This window comes from Tinamus guttatus, unplaced genomic scaffold (genome assembly GCF_059628265.1).
Source record: "Tinamus guttatus ecotype Peru unplaced genomic scaffold, ASM5962826v1 Tinamus_guttatus_pri_ptg000211l, whole genome shotgun sequence".
Taxonomy (NCBI): Eukaryota; Metazoa; Chordata; class Aves; order Tinamiformes; family Tinamidae; genus Tinamus; species Tinamus guttatus.
Window position 1 is genome coordinate 6,903,376 of NW_028288745.1, and position 23,922 is coordinate 6,927,297.

The 23,922-nt window shown below is 47.0% G+C and overlaps 1 protein-coding gene across 1 annotated transcript in view; it reads left to right on the forward strand.

Moving 5' to 3' along the window:
• The window catches only part of CUNH1orf21 (chromosome unknown C1orf21 homolog), a 37,765-nt gene extending 19,082 nt beyond the window's left edge, over window positions 1–18,683 (forward strand). Inside the window, exons 3-5 of the mRNA XM_088524574.1 lie at window positions 15,804–15,880; window positions 16,745–16,805; window positions 18,424–18,683. Coding sequence (XP_088380700.1) covers window positions 15,804–15,880; window positions 16,745–16,805; window positions 18,424–18,462 — 177 coding nt within the window. The 3' untranslated portion in view covers window positions 18,463–18,683. The remainder of the gene's footprint in view (window positions 1–15,803; window positions 15,881–16,744; window positions 16,806–18,423) is intronic.
• Window positions 18,684–23,922: the final 5,239 nt, after the last annotated feature.

Sequence of the window (23,922 nt, forward strand, 5' to 3'; positions counted from 1 at the left end):
TAAAAGTGTTTGTGAACTTACAGAACCAGTGTTTTGAAAACTGAGTTAAAAAAGGATTGACCTTAAAGTCAGTCAAATTAACTGTTGTCTAATCTAAGTAAAAGACCTTCAGCAGCCAGTTTTCAGGCTTTAACTCCATACAGTTCATGGGGTCCTGTGACAGATCCTTACTTCTTCGTCAGAGCTTTTTCTCCTCTTCCTTTTATCTTATTTATCTTTAATCAACATTATCTCATTAATGCCTTGGCCTGTTTAAAGAAAAATACATCTAGTGTTTCCTAGTAGATGGGAGTTCAGGTTGTTCACACTGTATTTTGCTGGCATGATCCAAGGTCCAAGATGAAACTCAAAAGCAAGGAATGACCATTATGAGAGGATGAATTTGTTCATTTTCTTCAGGAAAGAGGTTGCTTAGCCTCTCTTCTGAGATTGATGACAGCTGCTTTTATTTGAAGCACAGCAAAGCAGATGACACTTGACAGCTCTGTAGCACAAAGTAGACCTCAAAACTGTGTTAAATGTCTCTCTCGGATGTAATTTTAATGCATCTTCTTGAGTGACAGACAAGAGCTGTAGCATCTTCTCTGGCCAGTGGAGCTGCTCCTGGGAATGTGGACTGAGGCATCAAGGGGGAGTCTGCAGGAGCTGCTAGTCAAAGCAAGAAAGAGACAGAGCACCGTCTTGGGAAGGCGTCGGTGGGGCAAGGATGCACAGGTGTCAAGAAAAGAGGGGCAAAATGTGCAAGGTGGGCAGAAGAAGGGGAAAAGAAACTTCACAAACGCAAGGATTGCCTTCAGGATAGCTCAAGGCGACATTTTGCTCAACATTAATATAAAGATATTTTTCTAACATATTTTTCCAAATGTGCAGTTTTAGATTTGATTTTCGTGGCTTTCCCATTGCATGTCCCATTGCTCTGCTGTGAAGGGATGAGACAAACAGGAGTTCCCACCCTATTTTGCACCATTATTTTTAAAACATGCACATTTTTTTAAATAAACAATCCCAGGCTTTTTCAATGCATATCATATAAATACAGGACTTTCTTCACCACCCAAAATACCTTTTCAAGCTCTTTATGATTCTTTAGTAAGACATAAAGAAAAATTGCTGAAAAAGTAGAGAAGTGAGGGGACCTGCAGGAATAAAAATTATAGCAGGAATGTTCTAATTATTTTACTAGTTGTCTTGCATTTTGTGCCAAAGGAGAATGAGCTGATATCTTTGCCATTTTAATATTAATGCTCACTCCTGCAGTCGGTGGGAGAAGAACCATGTTTTCCAGCATATCTTTTAAGCAAATACCTATTCTTACAGAGCAGGAATATTCTTCCCTGCTTCGGCTTCAATATTTTAGGCACATCTGGAATGTAATCTGGCAAGGGATGTTAAAAATAACAGGAAAATAACAAAATAACAAGAAAAACTTATTCAAATATATTAACAGCAAAAGGAAGATCAGGGAAAACGTGGGTCTGCTGGTGAACGGGGTGGGTACCCTGGTTACGAATAACACAGAAAAAGCAGAGTTGCTCAATGCCTTCTTTGCTTTGGTGTTTACCAAGGGCAGCCCTTTAGAGTCCCAGGCCCTAGGGACAAGAGAAGAAACCTGGACAGAGGAAGACTTGCCCTGAGTAGAGGAAGAATGGGTCAGAGAGCATCTAAGGAAACTTGATACCCAAAAATCCATGAGCCCTGATGGGATGCACCCCAGAGTGCTGAGGGAGCTGGCGGACGTCACAGCTAAGCCGCTCTCCATCATCTTTGAAAGATCCTGGCGAACAGGGGAGGCGCCGGAGGACTGGAAGAAGGCCAATGTCACACCTGTCTTCAAAAAAGGCAAGAAGGAGGACCCAGGCAACTACAGGCCAGTGAGGCTCACCTCCGTCCCCGGAAAAGTGATGGAACGGCTCATACTGGCCATTGTCCATGGAGGACAAGAAGGTGCTCAAGAGTAGTCAGCATGGATTCACCAAGGGGAAATCTTGCTTGACTAACCTGATAGCCTTCCATGATGGAATGACCAGCTGGATAGATGAGAGGAGGGTGGTGGATGTCATCTATCTCGACTTCACCAAGGCTTTTGACACTGTCCCTCGCAACATCCTCCTGGGCAACTTGCGGAAGTGTGAGATAGATGAGTGGACAGTGAGATGGATTAGGAACTGGCTGGATGGCAGGGCCCAGAGAGTGGTGATCAGAGGTGCAGAGTCTAGTTGGAGGCCTGTAGCTAGCGGTGTCCCCCAGGGGTCAGTCCTTGGTCCAGTCCTGTTCAATTTATTCATCAATGACCTGGATGAAGGCACAGAGTGCTCCCTCAGCAAGTTTGCTGATGATACCAAACTGGGAGGAGTAGCTGATACCCCAGAGGGCTGTGCTGCCATCCAGAGGGACCTGGACAGACTGGACAACTGGGCGGTGAAAAAACTCATGAAATTCAACAAGGCCAAGTGCAAGGTCCTGCACCTGGGGAGGAATAACCCCAGACACCAGTACAGGCTGGGGACCGACCTTCTGGAGAGCAGCTCTGCAGAGAGGGACCTGGGTGTCATGGTGGACGACAAGTTGACCATGAGGCAGCAGTGTGCCCTTGTGGCCAAGAAGGCCAATGGGATCCTGGGGTGCGTTAAGAAGAGCGTCTCCAGCAGGTCGAGGGAGGGGATCCTGCCCCTCTACTCAGCCCTGGTGAGGCCGCATCTGGAGTACTGTGTCCAGTTCTGGGCTCCACAGTACAAGAGGGATGTGGAGCTGCTGGAGAGAGTCCAGCGCAGGGCCACAAGGATGATCAGGGCCTGGAACATCTGCCCTGTGAGGAGAGGCTGAGGGAGCTGGGCCTGTTCAGCCTGGAGAAGAGAAGGCTGAGAGGGGACCTGAGCAGTGCCTATCAGTACCTCAAGGGAGGCAGTGAGGAGGATGGTGCTGGCCTCTTTTCAGTGGTGGCCACTGACAGAACTAGAGGAAACGGCCGGAAAGCAAAGCATCAAAAGTTCAGGAACTTAAGGAAAAAATTTCTTGACAGTGAGGGTGACAGAGCACTGGAACAGGTTGTCAGGAGAGGTTGTGGAGTCTCCTTCTCTGGAGATCTTCCAAACCCGCTTGGACGCAGTCCTGTGCCACGTGCTCTAGGTGACCCTGCGTGTGCAGGGTGGTTGGACTAGATGACCCCCTAGAGGTCCCTTCTAACCTTAAGCATTCTATGATTCTATGATTTTGACTTATACGTAAATGACATGGGGTCACTGAGCTTTTGTTTTTCTTGTAAATGGGAAAATGCATGTGGCTTCCTGCCCCTTCTCCTTGGATGCTGCAGGAGACCATGAAGCCACTTGGCACTTGCCTTCCCACTGGTGTCACTGCCCGGCTCCAGCTCTTCTGCCCCAAATGTGCTATTCCAGACACCCGCCAGGAGCTGAATTTCCCCCATTGAGCCATAACCAAGGAGAACATCTCTCCTCACCCGTGTGACCTGTGCTGAGACCTGGGGCTGGAAGGGGCTCAGCCTGAGTTTTTCCACTCTAATTAGGTTTTTCAGCTTTAGTTCTTTCTCTTAGCTTTTGTGGGAAACTGAGATCAGCTGCCTCTCTCTTTTTTTTTTTTTTTTTTTTCCCTTCTGCTCTTTAGGCTGCTGCTGCCGGTGCCCAGACGGATGAAAAACGTAAATGTGGGTGTTGGGAGGAATTTCTGCATTTCCGCTGAAGGGGAGGGACGGCACCATATGGTGGAGGAGGAGAAGACTGGGCAAAGGGGAAATGGATATAAAATTATAAACTTGAGGGACTTGAGGTGTTCTTATTAAAAAGAAAAAAAAACTTGGGGAGAAAAAACCTTTGCTAAGAAATTTATGCTTGCAAAAGCAAGCGCTCTGGCGCTGTGAGTTCAGGCTGTGGCGTGCGTGGAGGAGGATGCAGGCTGGAGCTGCATGTAGATGTGTCATAAAATAAGCCTCATTCCCCCACGAATACTTTTTAATACTAAGAGTTGATTTGCACAGACAGCCAAGTAGTGCCAAAATAAGCTAATACGCTACTTTCTGAGCCATTTCTTGCTGGTTTTCCTGGAGAAGAAAATCTCTTTTGGGTTTAAATTGTGTGTTTCTTGTTCAAACACAGCTCTTGGAATGTTCCTCCTTCTAGATCTCCTTTGAGCCACTTGATGTGTGCTCAGTGTGGGACTCGTGATTTTATCTCCTGTGTAATCTTTCTGCGGGATAGCATCAAAGCTGGGCTGCTTTACATAAAGAAACAAGCTGCCTGATAGCCTATGCATGGGAACACAAAACCAGGGCTTTTTAATCATGCAATAATATTGTATTTGTGTGGGTATGTACGTATATATTTAAATATAAAAGGTAGTTTGTATTACAGTAGTGCCTGCAGGCGGTAGCCAGGAATCAGAGTCAGCGGCTCTGTGTGCAAGCATAGCACAAGGAGCCCTAAAAGCTTCTGCACTAAGTCATTTTCTGAAGGATTTCACTGAGACCAGCGCTTTTATGCTGCAGTACGTGCACTGCCGGTGATCGGCAATGGTTGTTTAGGTCATGTTTATCCACAGCTCAGGCTATCAAACCAGAGGCAGAAGCAGAAGTTTGGGATATTGGGATACACATTGTCTTCTGTTAGTGGTCATCCCTGCTATAAAGTGGTGAGGATTGGGGTTATTTGTTTGTTTTTTTCCTCGTCACCTGGTTTTGCCCATTTGTTAGCTTGGGTCTCAGAGAAGCTACTGCGAATTTGGAGCAATGTTTTCCAGCTCAGTGCCGTGAGCCGGCACCGTGCCAGGCCCTGGTCACGGGATGCGAAGGATGCAGGTTGTGGCCTCCCGATCTGCCAGCCAGTGTTAATTAGACTCCTGATGCTTTCCGAGATGATCTAAGGCAAGGATTAATTATAAAAGTTTGGTAGCGTTGCAACACGCTCCTGTAACTAAAGCTTGGCCAGCTTTCATTTTCAAATGCTCATGAACACATTTTGCTGTGCTTAAAAACTCCTAAATATATCTTCCCATCTTTACATGTAAATAAGGAGATTTATGAATTTATCTGAATTAACCTGACTGTTAAATGGAAAGAACACATAGAAGACCAATGTGCTGCTCGCCAGCAGTTCTTCTGGCTTTTCTTGGTCTCTCACTTAAATAAAACAGATTTTTTTTCCAATTTGCATTTTTTTAAAAAATCAGTGAGTTTCCAAGGTGCCTTTTCTGCTCCTCTTTTTATCTCTGTATATGTTTGTATTTATTTACACATGATCAAGTGTGTGTGTGTGTGTGTGTGCGTGCGTGTAAGGCTCCTTTTGGCTTGCATGTGTGGAACCACAAGAGCCTACATTAGATGATATAGCAAGTGCCTTCCACCTCTTCCATGCACCTAATTTTCCCCAGGGGACTTTTCTGTAGCTCCTCTGAGCTGCAAAATTAACAACTTCTCGCCATTTAATGGCAGAATACCCTTTTTGGGACACAGATTTGGAAAATTCCTTTTTTTTTCCTCTGCAAACTGCCTTTTGTGATTATGACGCTACAGAGCTGGGTGCTAATTTTTATATCATGCCTCCGTGAGCACTAAAATAAAAACAAGGTCATTTGTATCGCGCTGGGTTGCCCCGTGGGCAGTGATGGGGGGTTCGGTGTTTGGCCCTGCCGCAGAGCGGTCCGTCAGCATCGCGCGCCCTCGAGGCTGCGTCTCCCTGGACACGGCCCCGCCGCCCGTCAGGCAGAATATACGGGGTCTGCTCTGGGTTTGCAGACGTCGACAGATTAATTTGGGAAGACGGATAACGCACAGGCATCGTGGCCACAGCCAGAGTCCTATAAAAGTGATGTATGGCTAGTGCAACACCATAAAAACTTGTATTGAGGCAGTGGCTTAATTAACTCTTCCTGATTAAAGCAGTGCAGTACGTGAGTTTAATAGCCCGTCTTCCAGAGCACCCTGCGAGTTTCCTTATTACTTGGGTGCCTCTCACTGGCAAATTGGGAGCTGCCAGCACTTCTCTGTGATTAATTGCGTTTAGGGGAACTTAAAGCTGGGCTGGGAGATACTGTATAATTATTTTGCTCTTGCTTCGAGCTCCTTACGTAAGGTGAAGCAAGGAGTTGCCAGGAACAAAGCCATGGGATAGACACTGGCTGGATGCTTTGACCAGCTTTGATTTGTGGGTTGTCGTGTCTCGCTTCAGTCATCCTTGGGGTTGAGCAACTCCTAATTGATGCGGTATTTTCCCAGTGGCCGTGTTTTCCAGCCATGTGGGGGGATTCTCCAGGACCGTAGCTATAGAAGAAGCTCACGTCGCCTCTTGCACCTTTCGTGTAGGCCAGGATGCTGCTTGCCCTCTTTGCAGCAGCATGATAGCAATGGCTCCCGTCCAGCTCACTAACCCACCCTTTTCTGCAGAATTGCTGCTTAATCTGGCATTTGTGCTTTGTGTATATCCAGGTGATTATTCCTGCCTTGGTGTGATTCCTAGCCCTGGCACGGTCTCCCGCGTTTCCCAGTACGTGTCTCCCCAAGTTGTCAGGGTGACTTTGAATTTTGCAAAACACTGGAGTCCTTCCTGGCTGGGTGCTCTCTGCGGTTTAGGAAAGCAGTTGCAGTCTGGAATTTGTCATTTTTCATCACACGTGTCACCCATGGAAATCCAGCTCTGGGACAGCTACCGCCAAACGCTCCTCGCCGCGTGTGTCTGCTTTGAGCAGGTGCCACGATGGACTGCCCAAACGTGGCTTTGCACCAGCGCTGCGCTTAGCCCAGGGCACTTCCATCTCCGGGGCCTCACAGAACAGGCTTGTTTTTCCAAACTGGTTTATCAAATGTCAAGGGAAATGGTGCCAGAAGCCTTGAAAAACATCAAGGCGGATCATGTGGTGGGTCTCAGCTCATTGTAACCAGCATTACCGGACTTCAGTTTTTGCATAAATATGAGCTTTTTTAATAGACATTTCAGATACTCTTAACTTACATTTTTGCCCAATTTACATATTTTTCCCTGAAAAAAATCAATAAATTTAATCCAAGGTAAAACTGCCTTGCTCTGTATGGCTGGATGCTGCCATGGTGGCCAAGTGCTGGAAATCTTTGCCTCCTCCTAGCTCCCAGTACCCAGCAGTCGCATGGCTGGGTCTTCCAGCTGCCTGTGACGCACGGGGACGCAGGCATTGAGGGCAAGGTTATTTGTTACGCTGCAGCCGTGAGAGCACTCGGATTCTTTTCATCTGAAGTGTCCCACCAATATTAAGTAAGTCCTTTTTTTATTGTCCTTTGCGCCTTACTTTTTCCTGGCGCAGGAAGTCCAGCATCTCACTTTTTGGAAACTGAGCTGCGATATGACAAATATTTCTGGCCGGTACTTCGAGCTCTGGCAGGGTTTGAAGATTTCTTGGCCGGCTTCTACAGCAAGCTGACAGCTTAGACCAAATATAACAAGAGGCAGGGTACAGCATGTTGAATACGATCGTGTTATTTGTTATTGTGCTGTTTTTCTTGCCTCAAAATTATTCAGGGAGTTCTGGGGTTTGTGCCGGATAGGATGCCATTCAGAATGTTAGATATTAAATAATTCTAGATATTAAACAAGTTTAAACAAAATAAGAGATCTTTTTATCTTTTAGCAAGAAAGGGCTTTGTTTTGATAATTCACTGTATTAAGTCCCTTGTATTAAGTGTTTGGGAGGTAGAACTTTGTCCCGATTTTTATTGGTTCTCCTCTCGTTCCTTCTTTGCAGCTACATCCATGCTTATCATTTATGATCATGCAAGGAGAAAAGTTGCCAAATTGAAAATGTGTAGTTCTATAACCTACAGAAATTCCTTTCTAACTGATGTTGGCCATAGTTTCTGCGGGGCCCTGGGCAGCTGCTCTGCACTTCTGTAGGTGACTCGAGCGCTTGCCCTGCCATCCACTTGCCACAAATAGGCTATGATTAATTGCAAGTGATTTAAGCTTCAGGAATTTGGCCCAAAGGAGCCAACCATGGCAATCCCGAGGCATTGTGTGTACATAGCACCAGGAAGGCCTTGGTGATCCTAGGACATTCACAGCAAAGCACTGTTCATAGCTTGCTGTTTACAGCTTGCTGTTTACCTGCTGTTTATAGCTTGGAGTTCAAGATGATGTTGGTGGCCATGCTTCATTTTGAAGAAATGGCAAAACAAGGAAAAGCTTGATTGTGCTTGCCCGTTCATTACCTAAATGAGGTTTAAACAGGGCAAAATGTGCCCTGATGGTGAGTGACCCTCCTGTTCTTCTGCTCGGTTTATCATACGGATTCAGTCTATATGCAGCTCTGGCATTCTGCTGGTCTCTGCCCAAATACATTTTGCTCTACAGGATTTTTGGAAGCACCTTGATCACCCTGTCTCTGACAATCTTCCTTTCACATGAGCGAGGCAGAACTACTAATCACAGCGTAGCAGGTGCGATTGCAAAAGAGATTTTATTTATTAAGGTTCGTCAGCAACAGTCAAGGAAAGTTCTGGCTAATCTTGTTGTAAAAAGGCAGAGGGATGACAGAGCATGGGCTTTGGTGGCTTTAATAAAATCTAATTTTGCTCTTAGGATCATTGACGTGGTGTACAGCATGAAGTCAAGTTCTCATTATCACATTAAGATTAAACAGTGAAATAAGTGCAAGGAAGTACTTGAACATTACACTGCAATGATACCATGAAAAAATGGGACATTATTTTCTTTCTAAACTCTTTTTCTCCCCTCATTGGAAGTATGTTCTGACCAACATGCTTCTGACGCAGGGTGAAAGCTTTCGTGTTTGGCAGTTTGAGGCTGCTGGTAATCACAGGCAAGTCCTTCATTTTGTCAACATCCCCATGTTAGTTAAAGCCTAGTGAATTTTGGAGGTGTTTTTCCTATCTTTCTACTCTAAAGCGATTCAAGAGTGTATATTTTGGGTTTGCATGTTGTTCTTTCCAATTTTGGGAAGAGCTGTTGGACTGCAAGCTAAAGGACCTTGTGGCTATTCTCATAGCGTTAAGTAATTGTTTCATAGAGCAATTCAAGTGTTGAGGCAGAAAGATGGGTATCACCTAACACTTCTTCGGCTCGAGAGGGATCTCGAATACTGTACCACAAATTTTATGTAACCATGAGCAAGCTTGAGGGCAGCTTCCTTCTCCTTCAGCATTTATTTGCCTCATTTTTTGAGGCATGAATGTACAGTGCATTGATGTCCTTTGTACATCTAGTAATAAAACTTACTTAATATTTCCACTGCAAACCATGATTTATAGTAACAAAATGGATGCTTTCTGCAAAGACTTGCCTAAGTCAAGAAGATTTGAAAATGCAAAACAGAATTTCTGTTAGAAAGAGCTGGGTGCTCTCAGCTGAGTATTTGTGACTCAACCTGCCTTTCAGAACACAAAACATCTTCTGCTTTTAGGAAAACCTGAAAAGTGAAAATGTTCTGGTAGCCTCAGTTTGCTTGCAAGTCTCCAACAGAGCTGTCACTCACAGAGAAATGCTGTCTCGATTTGAATTCTTCAGGTTAACCTTACTGGTTGGAGACACCACATTAAAATGGGAGCTGCTACTGCTGTCAAATGCAGTAATGCACGTGATACTTTCTGACCTCAGGAAGGTTTTAAATCTTGTGACCAAAACTGGAAGCATGATCTTTAAGAAGATGTAGGCAGACTGGAAAGGGCCCAGAGGGGAGTGACAAGAAGGTTTAGCAAAAGCAAGCTGTAATGAAAGATAGAAGGACTTGATTTGTTTAGCCTAAAAAGGCAGAAGGAAACATAAGTCATCCAATATATAAAGGCTTCTTTCAGGCAAAACTTTCAGCTGGGCAGTAGAAAGAATGTTTGAACTTTTAGGGAAGTGAAAAAATGAAGACAGGCTCCGGAGGAAATGTAGAGTTGAAGCTTTGGAGAACAGGTTGGGCAGAAACCTGTGCTTTAGATACATGTCTTCAGATGGTGTGATTAGGTGATACTTTGAAATATCTTCCTTTGGTGATTGCTGCTGCCATCTGAAGCTTTCAGGAGTCTGACCTCACAGAGTCTCTCAGGGCCATTTCTTATTTTGATCAAGGGACCTTGGAGGATGTCCCTAGTTTTCCTTTCCTTTTACTTGTCCTACTAGAGGTTCCCACTAACCTCCCCATGTCCAGCCAGTCGGCCCTTGCGGGGCATTCAGAGACCTCCTCACGTGGCCAGTGTTGCTCCCTGCTGAGGGAGCAGGGGTGATGCCCAGCGCAGCCCATCTCGCCCTGATGCCCTTCAGACAAGCAGGGGGAGGAGGACCCTTCTGGTGTAGAAGGGCAAGGTTGATTTCCAGTCCTCCCCATGCCCTCTCCCACCTGGCAGGGGATGGCTTTGGGAAGAGGCCATATGGAAGGTGAGATGATAGACATGCTGGAATCAGAGTGGACAATATACAAGGTGGCGTCAGGGAACACGAGATTATGGAGGCTCTGGCAATACTGGTGCTTCATTTTGTTGTCCTTTGGGATGATGGATCAGGCACATGGTAATTTAGTGTTTCTTAAATATATGTTGGTTGTCAGTGCCTCCAATTCTGTGTCTTGATGGATTTTAAGGTAGTTCGCTCAGTAATTGGTCTGGAAATCTTCCCCTGATGAACAGCATCTCTAGCAGCCAAGGCTAATTTTATTCATCGCTGATAGAAGGTGTTTACTTTGCTGGTTCACATTTCTGCTGAGGAGATGCAAGTTTTGGAAGGAACCTATGGGAGATAAACACATGAGGAATGGAGGTTGGATTTTTACATGGCTTGAAGTCTTAAAAGCCCTTGCGATTGCCTTTCATTATGGTATATATCCTATCTATTCTCAGCATTAATGACAAATGAATTCGTTTCGATTGTCTAGACAAAAATCCATGCTTATGGATGGACTGGGCCCTTCATAAATAATCAGGCTACTGCTTTTTTCGTGAAGTAAGAATTTTTTTCCAAGCTTGCTGCTATATATTCAAAGACAACATCTAAACAAAAGAATAAAAAAGATTCTTAAGAATACATGAATCAGTTAAGATATCTCCTGCAGCCGTAATATTTTTCATGTGTCATAGTACATATGTCATCCTTAATAATAATCAAACTGTTATGACCTTTAAGAGCAACGTTTTAGCAACAGTCAGTGAAATTTGCCACGTACCAAGAACTACAATTTCCGTCTCTTGGATCTTAAATCTTATGCTTTGTGCAAACTGGAGAATTAATGACAACAAAAGCAAAATGCAGGCACTGAAAATATGTTTCCAGGATGATGTTTATATAATGGCCGTCTACAGGATATTTTAAAATCTTACCCATGGGCAGTGCTGGGAGAATGTGAGCTTGCTGCAGGTTTGTTGCTGTTCGGGACGTGCATGGATGTGTTTGCTCTTCCCCGCGCCAGCTGCGGAGCTCGGCGAGTGGAAAACGCGGCTGGGCAGCGGCGCGTGCAGCGCGAGCCCCGGGCGGGCAGCATCTGCGCGCGGGGCCCGCGGGAGCCGGGCGCGCGTGGCGGGAGGAACGGCTGGGGTGGTGGGAATGCTGGGGTGTTAGCGGGCGCACGTGGAGACCTCTGCATTGATGCCGCTGCTTTCCACGCTCGCATACAGGCAGGGAGTCACCAACCCTTCCTGCACTGATGAGAAATGCCACTGTCCTGCATAAATCTCAGGTTTGGAGCAAGTGGCGGAACATCTTGCATGTATCCCGATGCTGCAAAGTCCTCAGTGAGGTTGGGTTAGTAGGACACTTCGATTTCCCTCATCTTTGAAAGGATCATGATGCACATTATGGAGCTACGTGGCGGTAGTAAGAGGTGTACGTTAAACCTCGGGGGCTCCAACCTCCCCCCTTGCGATTATGAGCCCAGCTGCAGACCCGAGGGGACGAGGCACCATCGACACGCCGTTGTCTGGCAGGAGGAGGGAGCTGCGGGGTGTTCTTAACACCTCCTCGCATCGACTGCTTGGTGGTCACCATCGTCCCAATGAGACCAACTTACATGTAATGCAACACTGCTTTGCAAAACTTTTTTTTTTTTTTTTTTTAAAGCAAAAACTAATGGCTACGTGCCCCGATGGGCTGCATAATGCACCAAGTTACTTTTAAGAGCATCTATGCCACTTATGCCTGGATATAAATGTTTCACAGACCTCTTGCAAGCTCGTTCCACACTATCACTCTTAGAGGAGAGCTGCCTTCAGGAGACATGCATGAAAAATTGGAGGGCATTGAGTAATTTGTCATTTATTGTAAATATATTTCTGTAAAAGCTTGTTGAGTGAGATGTATTACCAAGGCAGGCTAAATAAGCAGGAAGTTAATTCTGAGCCAGGTCTTGTTACCCGAGGGGATTGTAGGATCCGGGAGACGGAGATGCCTGCAGAAGAACAAGCCTTGTGCTTTTCCTTGCTAACTGCAGCCTAAACCAGGGCCAAGCCTAACCTTAGAAGTTTCCTTGAGGGTCACACTAATCTTGTAAGTTTTCCATAATGAAGGTTTTTAATTTTTCTCCATCATTTGGATGGGCAAACATTTTGTCTACATTTTTCCATTCACTAGATAAAACTTCCAACCACTCTGATGCACAAAAGCCATTAAAGATGTATTATATAACCCAGAGTTAGAGAGTAGTTCGTGCTTCTCACAGCATTTTCTTCTGAGCATTGCTGGATATTTTTTAATTTAAGCCGTAATGCTCCATGCCCTAAAGGGATCCAACTTCACCTTTAGACATCTCCCTTGCCTTGCATGGGAGTGAAATTTCATGTACTGTGTCCAATCCTGCGGATACCAGTTTTTAGCTTTATCTTGGTCACAATGTTCATTTTCTCATCCTGGCTGCTCTTTCAAGAGCCCAAGGAGCCAGAAAACCCAGATGTTTAAAGCAGTATAAACCAAGCCAAACCAAAGCAGCTTCCAGACTGGCTCCTCTTTTTCCATTTCCACAGCTTCTTCCTGCTCTTTCGTGATGTTCCCTATCAGAGCTTGCATGCCAGTAGCTCGGCCGAGTGAACAGTATTTTATCAAATTCAAATTTCTGGGTTTTTCATGTTTGTTGATATCCTGTAAGCATGGTGAGGACACTGTGATGAGGGTCTCACAATCACACTGCTTGAAAGCATTTGAAAAGGATGACACCTTTGTTGCCATCCGGGTTCTCCCTGCTTTCAGCCAAGCATGCACTCATGCACCTGCATGTTAGCGCCTCGCTTCACTGCTGTGGGAAGCTTCCTGAGCTGCTGGCCCCCGGAAACACCTCCAGAATGACAAGTCTGTCAGGGACAGACGGTGACAACGCTGGGTTTTACTGGTGCTCCAGGTGGCCTGGCCAAGTCAGTCCTCTTTTGCAGCATCCCTTTAGTCCTTGTGTTTCTGCTTCTGGCATGTCCATGTTGCTGACGGGGGCTGCACGGCCGGAGCAGGGAGCTGCCTTTGGGTGAGGTGTCTCCCGGTCACTCGTGTTCATTTTGCAGCAGGGAGGCCTCCCATAGTACCTGGGCAGGCTGAGGGATGGAAACCTGCCTTTTTCCAGGATGAGGCCTACCCTTTAAGAGCAATTTGAAGGAAGGGTGGTATGTTGGTGAAAGCACAGGATCCCCTCGCAAAGGGAGGTTGTGCTTCCCGCGGCCGTGCAGACGCACAGTGTGATGGTGGCCGGAGCAGCAGCGTTTTCCCAAGGGGAGCGCACGGCTGCGCGCCTGTGCGCGCCTCACCGCGTGCCTCAGCGGCCAGGGTTTGCCCTGAAGGCCTCGGGCGCCACAGCTGCCCACAGCCTCTTACATGGGCATGAAGCCCACAGCCCTATGCACTGACGTTGGTCAGCTGTGCTATTTATTAAGGCTCTTCTTTAAGGCACTGGGACGTACCTCATAGGGTAAGACTTTGGGGGCAGATCCATTTTTCCCCGTTAAGGGAAACTCGGCCTGAGATGGGAAGAGTGTTCCCTAAAATGAAGCATTGAACACCACGATTTATTACGAAACCTGCCCTCGAGCTGAGTGCAAATCAGCCAGCAGCAGTGCGTAATCCGTGAGCGCGGCAGCAACAGCCCTGTCTGCTAGCACTTGCTTCCCTTTCATTTTCTTGATAAAAAAGATTTGTGTTTTGGGGGGTGTTTCACCCTTGGCTTAGGATGTTGAGGAAGGTGGGACACATGAGCTGCTGTTGGGTGGCTTCCCACGAGTCCAGTGTGGCTCGTTGTGGGACTAGCAGTAGAAAGTGGCCATGGGTATTTGTATCCCTCATGGCTTTTAATAATGGCCCTTTCCATGTCCATGATGAGAGCATCTTTGTCAGGCGTCTCCTCACCCACCATTAGCACCTAGGCCTTGGTCCCGCGTGGCACGTGAGCAGTGAGTGATGCGTCCGCGGGCCGTCGGACGTGCTCCTCACGGTGCTTGGCCCAGCTCGGGAGCCAGCTCTTCCCAAAACTCTCTTAACCATGAGTTAAGTAGTTCTGGGAAAAGTAAAAGGTGGTCATGACCTGGTGAGACCTGAAATGTTTCTGTGAGCTTGGGTATATTTTACGAATGACTCCATAGCAAGACAAAGGCATCTTAAAAAGAGAAACATTTGGTTTGAGAGACCATGTCACCTCCAGACGTTGGGGGCTCCAGGGTAGAGTCACAAGTTGGATACTTACAGCATTTTTTTTCCAAATTAAGTAATACTACTAATAATAATGCATAGTCTCACTGTTTGCAAGCATCTCTCTCAAAAATCAACAATCATCTGTACTGTTACCAGCAGTTCTTAAAAGATGAAAATACTTAAAATGGGGTTTGGGTGGCCCAGTGAGAGGCGGTGCAGGGGGATGCGTGGAGGGCAGCGGTGGCTCGTGCGGAACCGCAGCATCTGGCAGCAGAGCCGCTGCCATCTGCTCCTGCGCTGCCGCCTGGGGTGGCACGACCTTTTGGGGCGGGAATTAGCAAGAATTAACAAATCTATCCAGCAGCATCGCTTTGATTTACTGACAGCTTCACCTGGATGGTGACTAATTGCAAAATGAGAGGGACTAAAGCGTCTGCTGTCCCCTGCTCGAGCCATTGTAGATATCCAGTTACAGCCTCCCAAGGGGCTTGTTGTTAAATCCCCAGTGAGTGGTGTAACTTACTCGCCTGCCTTTCAAGCAGAGCGGGATTAAAAGCAAACCGACCTTGCATATTGGTGTCTATCCCCAAGCAGCTGGTGCTGGATGTGTCTCTGTTACTGGGCGTAATAGGCGACCAGAGGACTGTGTGGGGCCACCGTGCGAAGCTGTCAGGAAATTCATTCCGGCCCTCCGGAGCAAGGATGGGAACTTCCCATCCCACTGATCTTCCAAGCGTCTTTATGGAACTGCTGGAAGGAGACATTGCAAAAAAAAAGTGTTTTTTCCTGTGGCCTCCTAGCTGTCCCTCAGCAGGAGCTGCTTCTTCAGAGCAAGGTTTGAGCTGATGGCCGCCTCTGCAGCGGTACCTGCATTAATGTAACATGCAGAGAGGGGCTTGCTGAGGCTTGGGAGGGGAGCCTTGCTCCTCGCCCCGGGGGTTTCCAGCCAGGCACCGGTTTCTCTATGATGGGAGATGGGTGCCATTGGAGAGGGCGCTGTGCTGGTGCGGCCAAGGAGGCTCCACCGATGGGTTTGGTGGCTCCCATATCACGTCCATCTCCCGGAGCTGATGGCGGGTGTCTCCTGGCGGGTGTTTCATAGCGGATCTCTCATGGCGAGTGTCTCCTGGCGAGTGTCTCATGGCGGGTGTCTCGTGGCGAACAGGCGGACGTGCCTGAGAGGAGCTGAACCATCAATGCTAATGGTGCTAATGGTGTTGTGGGGTTTTTATGTTCCAGGAAAAAAGTGCCAGTTCAAATGTAAGACTTAAGTCTAACAAAGAGATCCCAGGATTAGTACATCAACCCCGAGCAAAGTAAGTTTGATTTCTTTTTTCCTTTTTTTTAATGCATTTTTTAATGTGCAGAATTTTTTTTTTTTTTTTTTGAGGGTTATAATCTCAGAACTATAACACAGCTAACCCTAGTGGGGAAGGATTTGGTGGGGGCAAGTGCCTGGGAAGGGCCAGCTTTGCTCGAAGAGTAAAAATAAAAAAATAATAAGGACTTTTTACTCTTGTTGAATGACTGTTATTTTAAAACAAAAACTTAGGCCATGTTGCAAATATTATGTTCAAGCACAGTGGAGAGAGTTTTAAATTGTTACTAGGAGCAGTGGATTGGGAAGTTTGCTGCTCTATCGAGGAGAACATAGATTGTTACAAAAAGCTCTGTACATATGGACCAGCAGTAGAACTTCAGGCATCCTGACAGATGCCAAGTGCTTGGTTCCTTCCTCTTAAACATTAAAAAGTTGCTGCCACTACCTTTCCTTAACTTCTCATCCTTAAGGCAATGCAATGCTGGTTTGTTGTTGTTGTTGTTTTTTTTTTTGTTTGTTTGTTTTTTCCTTCAGTTTCCTTATAGATTCTGCCCTTCTGCACATTGCCTGGGTTATCTGCAGGGGTTATCCAAATTGTTGCAGCTGCTTCCAGACACCCTTTGAGCCCGGCCATTCCATATTTCAGGGTTGTGAAGCCCCCTTGGTGGGAGGGCCCCGCTGTCTTGGAGGGGGGTGGGTTGGATGCCCCGTGTCTTGTGCCCCCACCAGCCGTATCTGGGCCAGGAGATCTTTCGGAGCCAGGCTGTGATTTGGTCTTTACTCTCTCCTGGACCTCAGCGCCAGTGTCTTAAAATGGAGAAGGCCCTGCAGGCCCTAATGCTCTTCCTTTGCTTTGCAGCATGCACATCTCGGAAAGCCAGCAGGAATTCTTCAGGATGCTCGATGAAAAAATTGAAAAGGTAGGAGCCAGGCAGGCCAGCGCGGGCCTGGGCTCTCACTGCCACCCACCGGGTGCTGAAGACCCAACCGTGCCTAGATGTGGTGGTGACCCCGGCTCAAAATCTGGGCTGCAGATTTTTCAAGGAAAGGGGTGGACAGCTCAGTTTCTTGATAACAGTTTTCATTTATGGATCCTAGTGTTTTCCCCAAATCTTCCAATTGAGTGTGATTCCCTGGGAAATGATGGTGAATTTTTATGTCATGACATAGATGGGAAACAGAGACATTCAGAGGCTCAATGGGCTGTTTGGATCACCTTGCAAGCCAGAGGAGAAGCTGGGCAGGAAGGCTTTGCTCCTCCTTATACCCTGAGCTGATGTTCACTCATCAGTGTTTCCTTAGCTTTCAAATCTTGGAGCCTTATTTAATATCTGATGCTAAACATTTGATTCCCCAGCTGGAAAAAAGTAATTCATACTCCCACATAGTAATTTGGGGTTGCAGAGAAGGAGGGGAATTTTTACTTGGACAACTGTGAATTTCTACCATTTTTGCCCACCATGCTGGCGTATTACTCTGGATAAATCTCTTATTTGTCCCAAACAACAGATTTGTTTTGCTTTTATCAAATGTGATTTTTTTTTTTTTAGAATAGTATAAAATAAGAGAGGAATAACAAAATACTTCGCTCAGGCAGTGTGGGGGGTTAAGCTAGTCAGAGAGCTGTTTTCATAGCTAGACTTGCGGGTTTTTTTTTTATTTATGAGGGTAAAAATTATAAAAAGGAAGAGATTACGGTAAAGTGAAGTGTGAATCAACTTTTAAGCATGATGTTGGCTCCTCGTATCCCATGGGATTCCCTGGGTAACTCAGCTTGGCCAGGAGAGTTTGAGAAAGGTTTGCTCTCTCTAGAGCCCTAAGTACAGATCAGAAATGATCCTCTTCATGTATATGCTATTATTGTAGGCTATGGTCCAACCTGTAGGCAGCTGTCTCACTGTGGGACAAAAATGCCAAGGCTGAGGTGCAACTAAATAGTAAACAACGCATTTCTAGGTTTATATCTACCCCTAGAAGAGAAACATCTGTGGTTTTGTGATTAAAAAACACAAAAACCACAACCCAGGCAGCCCACCTCGGTGGGCTTCATGGCGGGTTGTATCAGAAGCTGCTCCCTCCCCAGCCACGGCGGTTTCCCGAGTGTGGCTGCAAAACGCACCTACGTCAGCTGGTGTCGCGGTGAGAGCGGGAGCTGCGACCGTGTCCAGCTGGGGCCCGGCCCGTGCGCTGGCCCTGCCGCTCCGGCGGGAAGGAGGGTGTCCCTGGGGTTCGTGCAGGCGCTGGTGGCCCCTCGTGCAGACACGGCAGGGGGTAACAGCCACCAGGGCCCCCTTTTGCCAGCGGGCTGGGGACAGGTAACGTCACCTCCAGCAGCGCCCTGAGCCTGTGACTTTGGTTAATGCTTTGGAGAGCACCGCCTGGGCCTTGGCGTACAGCAGCCTGCTGGATTGCTGGATTTGGGGTCATTGTGAAGTACTTCTGCAGTCTTTGGCTGCTCTTTCAGAACCGTCGCTGCTTGTTGTCATTTGTATTTCCAGTGATTCATTCACAAACATGTCTCTCCTCTCCCTCCCTCAGGGTCGTGACTATTGTTCAGAAGAGGAAGATGTCACATAGTGCCAGCGCTGCGGGCGAAGCAGGACTACTACTGTGTAAATAGAGTACAGCCCCGCCGAGCCCCTTGGGACGCCGTTAGAGCGAGCGCGCTCCATCCCGCCAGAAGATCATCTCCACATTATATGCTCCATTCAGTTCCAGTGTTTCTTAATGGCCAGACGAGGAATCCCGCCAAGGACTCGTGTGGGACCGTTTCCGTTGCTGCTAGTTAAAACTCGTCGCAACTTTCCACTTTTTTCCATGTCTAGATACGCAGCAAATCTTTAAGGTTAATCTGAAAGATCGCGTTGATTTTTTTCAGGCTCCGGGCCGGTTTTCTAGTGAACAAGGTCATGTCACATCAGACGTCCGTAAGCGAACGCTCGAGCTTATAAGGCTGCCTGTGATCCGTACGGGCCGGAGTGCTTCTTAATGCTGGTGATTTCAAGCTTTGGAGATGGGATGTTTTGCCATGGCCAGCCTTGTTTCTCCGCTGGGAAGAAGCCGAGCAGCCGGTGTCCGTTAAAGGCACGTTACCACTGCAATGCTGGAAGTGATGCAGGCTGCAGGGATCTGTCTTTCAAGAGGAAAAGAGTTTTCATTTACTAGGCATCTTAATCGAGGACTAAGCTTGCAGTATTGGCTTTGCTGAGCACGAACGGGAGTGTGATCACAATCATTTTGAATCTCTTTTTTTCTAAGAAAATAAACATTTTACTGTTTTTATGTATTCTAGTCTTTTGTCATTCATCCAACGCGGTGCTGTAGGGGGCTGAGGAGAGGGGAGGCAACAGCAGCCCCCATGTTTTTGGCTCCCTGGGTTGGGTAACTTGAAGCAGCTCCAAGACAGCTAGGGGCATCTCACATGTGCTATGGAGTTTATTTCCTTTAAAGGAGCTCGTTACCTTCTTCCTGCTTTGCTACGGTATGAATTCCTTGAAATTTTCATCCTTTTGCCTGGCACGTTGTCCTCTTGGGCTGTTACAGTTTCTCAGCACTGAGGAAGCACCTGATCTGTCACCAAGTCTTTGACATGATCAGGGTGGCCTCTTGCTCGTGACTGTCTTTTTCCCCATAAATTTTGCTCAAGCAGGTGGCTTGAGTTATTTGAGCAGTTTAAGTAATGAACAGTCTGGGGATTGATCCCCCAAAACTCTTCCCTCAAAGGTGCTTTGCAAACTCAAGACAGTGGAGGGGGTGATAGGATTCGCCTTTTAGCATAGACTTGGCTTTCTAAATGATAAAGAACTATAAGTCGATAAAGATCTATAAGATGATAAAGATTTATAAGTTTCCACATACAAACCCTCCATGCCTGGGAAGGTGATGGAGCAAATTCCCCCATGAACCATTTTAAAACGCACGAAGGACCATGGCCTTGCTGCTCATTAATTTAAAGTTCTTAATACTACGAGTCTCTCTCCTGGATTCATGATCCTGCTGAGAAAAATCTCTCTTTTCAGTAAGATATTCACTTTTTTTCAGTTCAAATGTAGGAATGTCATAGGAAGGGGAGACATGGAGGCTGGGACTGTGGAGGCCAAGTGCTTTGGGGAAGCAGGTTGTTTGGGGAGGAGAAAGTGAGGCCAAGCACAAAAAAACCCACATTCTGGGGGTTCAGCAAAATAAAGGGGAGCCTGACACACCTGAGCTTGGCAAGGGGAAAATGCAGAGACATTTGCTTGTGTCTTTGCTTTAAAACCATTTTGTTTTTTTCTTTTCAGCTTAGGTGTGCAGCCCTGCCAAAGAGGAAATTTGCCCTTTCTGCCTCAAACAGCTGGTAAGAGCAGCAGCTCCCAAGCGGGCACGGTGTGGGACCAGAGCGGGGCATTCTCAGGCTTTTTTGGCATCCTGATTTTATGTGTCTATTAATAACTCCAAAATGAGTCACACGGCGCCGCGCTTGTTCACCGGGCCGGGGGGAGCAGCCGCCCGAAATAGCAGCCGCGTCAGTTCTGCGAGCGGGGCCCGGCTGGTGCGGGGCTGCCCGGCGCTCAGGGCCCTGCTGAGGGCGGGAAGCCCCTGGCAGCGGGCGCCGAGCAGCCCAGGGAGACACCCTGGCGAAACAGCTCCCTGGAGAGCACGAGGAGAGGGAGCAGGTGCCGCTCTGGAAGTGGCAGCAGCTCTGGGCCTCCAGGCCGGCCCAGCTGAGGCCCCCCCATGTGGTGGCAGCCATTCTGCACCCGCTCCGGACCCCAGGACGGGGCAGGAACTGCCCCTTCGGTGCCTTTTTTGCCCTTGCTGATAAAAGTCCTGCCAGGGAAGCAGGCGCTTCCCTCAGCCCCTCTGCTTAGGGGCCTCCCAGCACCTCTCCCACAGCAGAAGGGGCTGCCGGGGCTGTGCAGGGCACCCAGCACCTGCCCTTGCCCAAAATGCTCCAAGTCATTAATTCCTGACACCCCTTAACTGTGCGGTGACGTCAGACAGGCCTCCGCGAGGCTGCCAGCACTTTCTGCTGAAAATACACACAAAAAAACAGCACGGAGGGCTCGACGCTGGCGCTCCCACACCTCTGTTGAGCAAGAGGCATTTTCTTATCCCTGCCCCCAAAGGGGAAAAAATAAAACAAAACACAGGCTACAGGGGAGGTGAAACAACACACACACATCCCCCTGTGGAATAAAGGCACCGGGCCGAACCGCTCCCACCCCAGGGAGGTGACGGAGCAGGGGACGTGGTGCCCAGCTGGCAGCTCCCCCCTTCTCCCAAGGCAGAAGTTACTGCCAGTTCAGAACAGTGTGACCAGAATATTTACATTTTATTAAATCTTTACAATCAATTATAATCAAGTACACAATTATGTACACAGATTATATACATTTTAGCCCAGACTTTTACATCACAGTACGTAGTTGCCCTTAAGAAATATTGTATACACTTATCACCAGACAGTAAAACCCACCGATAGTGTTACAGCACCTGGTATTAGAACATCTTTCATAAGAAAATATACGGCTGTAAATTGGGCTGGCTTAAAAAAAAAAAAAAATCTTATAAAATCTGAACATACAATATTTCATTCACAGAATGTTATTTTTCCCTCTATGTTCTGCCTGATGCCTCTCGCGCCCACTGCCCCGTGGGAGCTTCGTTAAGAAATGACAAATGTAAACAAATGGGGAAGATTCCTCTACCATCACGTGAGGAAGCAGGTGGAGAGCGGGAAGTCGATGGCACAGGGCAAGGGCTGCTCCCACGTGCAGTGCCCACGCGACACGTGCAAACGCAGAGGCGAGGCAGGAGGGATAACCATGGAGCAGACCTGGCAGGAATTTGGGGGGGGGAAAAAAAAAAAAAACACTCCCCCAACCATTAAGATTAATACATTCTTTTTGCCTTTTTATGATGACAGTGACAGAAGTTTCCTGTTCAGAACGATAGGACAAGGTTAACTAAAATCTATTTCCTCACAAGGAATCATGAAACGAAACAAACAAAAAACCCTGAATAAATCTGTCCCCCTAATTTACTCTTCCTTCCCCAAAGCTCAACTTCTCCTGATTTGGTTCTGTAAACAAATGTAAACCCCACTTGTCGAGCACGGCTATGGCTCTCATGATAGTTTCAGAAGGCAAAACAAAACACTCTTCAACAACAACAGGGATGGCGTTTAGCTGAGGTAGGGCACCCAAACCTGGGGACCGCTGAGAAAAACCATTGAGAGGAAACGTCTCCTGCCTATCGAGAGGTGCAGATGCAAAGAAGTTGGGAAATAAAAAGGAGTTTCCAGTGGCAGGGAAAGCTCATCTTTTTGAGGAGTTTTATCTCTAAATGTAAATTTTCCCAAGATTAAAATAATAATTTTTTAAAAAAAGCTTTAGCTCTAATATTGACAGCCTTAACATACGGACTGGAGGATCTCTACACCCAAAGGAGCTGGTTTCCCCTCAGGGGATGCAGCCCGCACCAAAGGGCCCAAGGGGAGGAGAGCTGCCCCGGGGCCCCACGAGGCGGCCGCAGCGCGAGGAGCGTCCCAGGAAGAGCAGGGACCAAGGCCGGAGGCTCCAAGGACACTTCGGAGGCTCCCGCCATCAAATTCCTTATGCAAGTAACCCCACATAAAACAATATATATATAGAATATATATAAAATATATTTATATATATTTATATATAAATAAAAAACCCTTTCAACTGAAAAAGCTCAGCTGCTTTAAACTCATTCAGCACAACCCTCCATACAGCTCTTTGTGCAAAGGAATCTTAACCACATGCAAAAGCTAGTTCCTTTTAAAAGGACACTTACTCACTATCCGGCTACGGCTTCGTTTCCTCCTCAGACCCACCCTCCCACCCTAACAACTTGAAGTTCCCATTCCGCTGAGGTCTAATACCCTGACGGAGGGTCGTGCTCCCCGAGGTGCCTGTGCAGCCAGCGCTCTCGCGACCGCGCGTCGGGAAGCCTCCACGTAGACAACATCTGCCTGGCGCTCCCGCATCCGCACTGCACACCAATATACACAAACAGATACACTATGGCTGTAGGAATTAACCGTTGCATATTCAGCACACATTACTTCACCAGCTAAAACCAAGGTGCACTTCTGACTGGGACTTTTTTTTCTTCCTTATTGTAAAGATTTATATTAACCTTCATCTTTTTTAGCCTGGTGCAGCATATAGGCAGTGTTAATTCATTCTTTAATATAAAATAATCCTTTGACTTGTAATTCACTAAAAGCAGTTTATATAAATGAAGTCCATTAGTTTTTGGCAGTTTCTTCGGACACAGTCAAAATGTTTCGCAGCTGTTGAAACATCCACCATTTTAATTTAAAACACATTTTTCGGAAAAGGAGTAACAAATTAGGACTCACACTTACCTGTAGAGAACCCCCAAAGCCCAGTGAAGTACCAGACTGGCCTTCCGACTATGGACTTAACAGCCAGAACTGCTGCCTTTCCCTACTGGCACTGGCCTCTTGCCTTAAGTATCGCATATAAAGAAGTTACACGTAAAAGTGACAAAGCCAAGCTGACTGTTAGAGCTTGTAGGAAAAGAAGATTTTGTTAAATCTGATCTAATTCTGCTTAGTCCCCTTTTCAGAGAACGTTATCAGTTCTAAATTCAATATCTTAGGGTAAATTGGTTGTTCAACCTGGGAGGCCAAAGGAAATAGCTGCACTGAACGGCTGTCTCGTCCCTTTGCCTTCGCTTCAAGGACAATTCCCTGCCATTATCTGTGAGCCTCTACCTGGTGGATCCCCAATTAGCCCCATTTTCTCAGTCTCCCTCCAGGGGTTTGCTAACAAAGTGCAGCTGCCTTTGGTTGGTAGAGGGTCTCGATTTCAAATTGGAGCAGAGGGGGAAAAATTCCCAAGTCACCTTAATCATTGCCCAGGGCAGCAGGCAGGAGTGATGAGCAGCACTGCTGTGTCTCGCTAGATACACATAGATGATATGTCGGAACAAAATCAAATTGCTTCTAGCTGTGTCTGAAAGACACGACAACGGGAAACATATGATTTCCCTTGTCGCTAT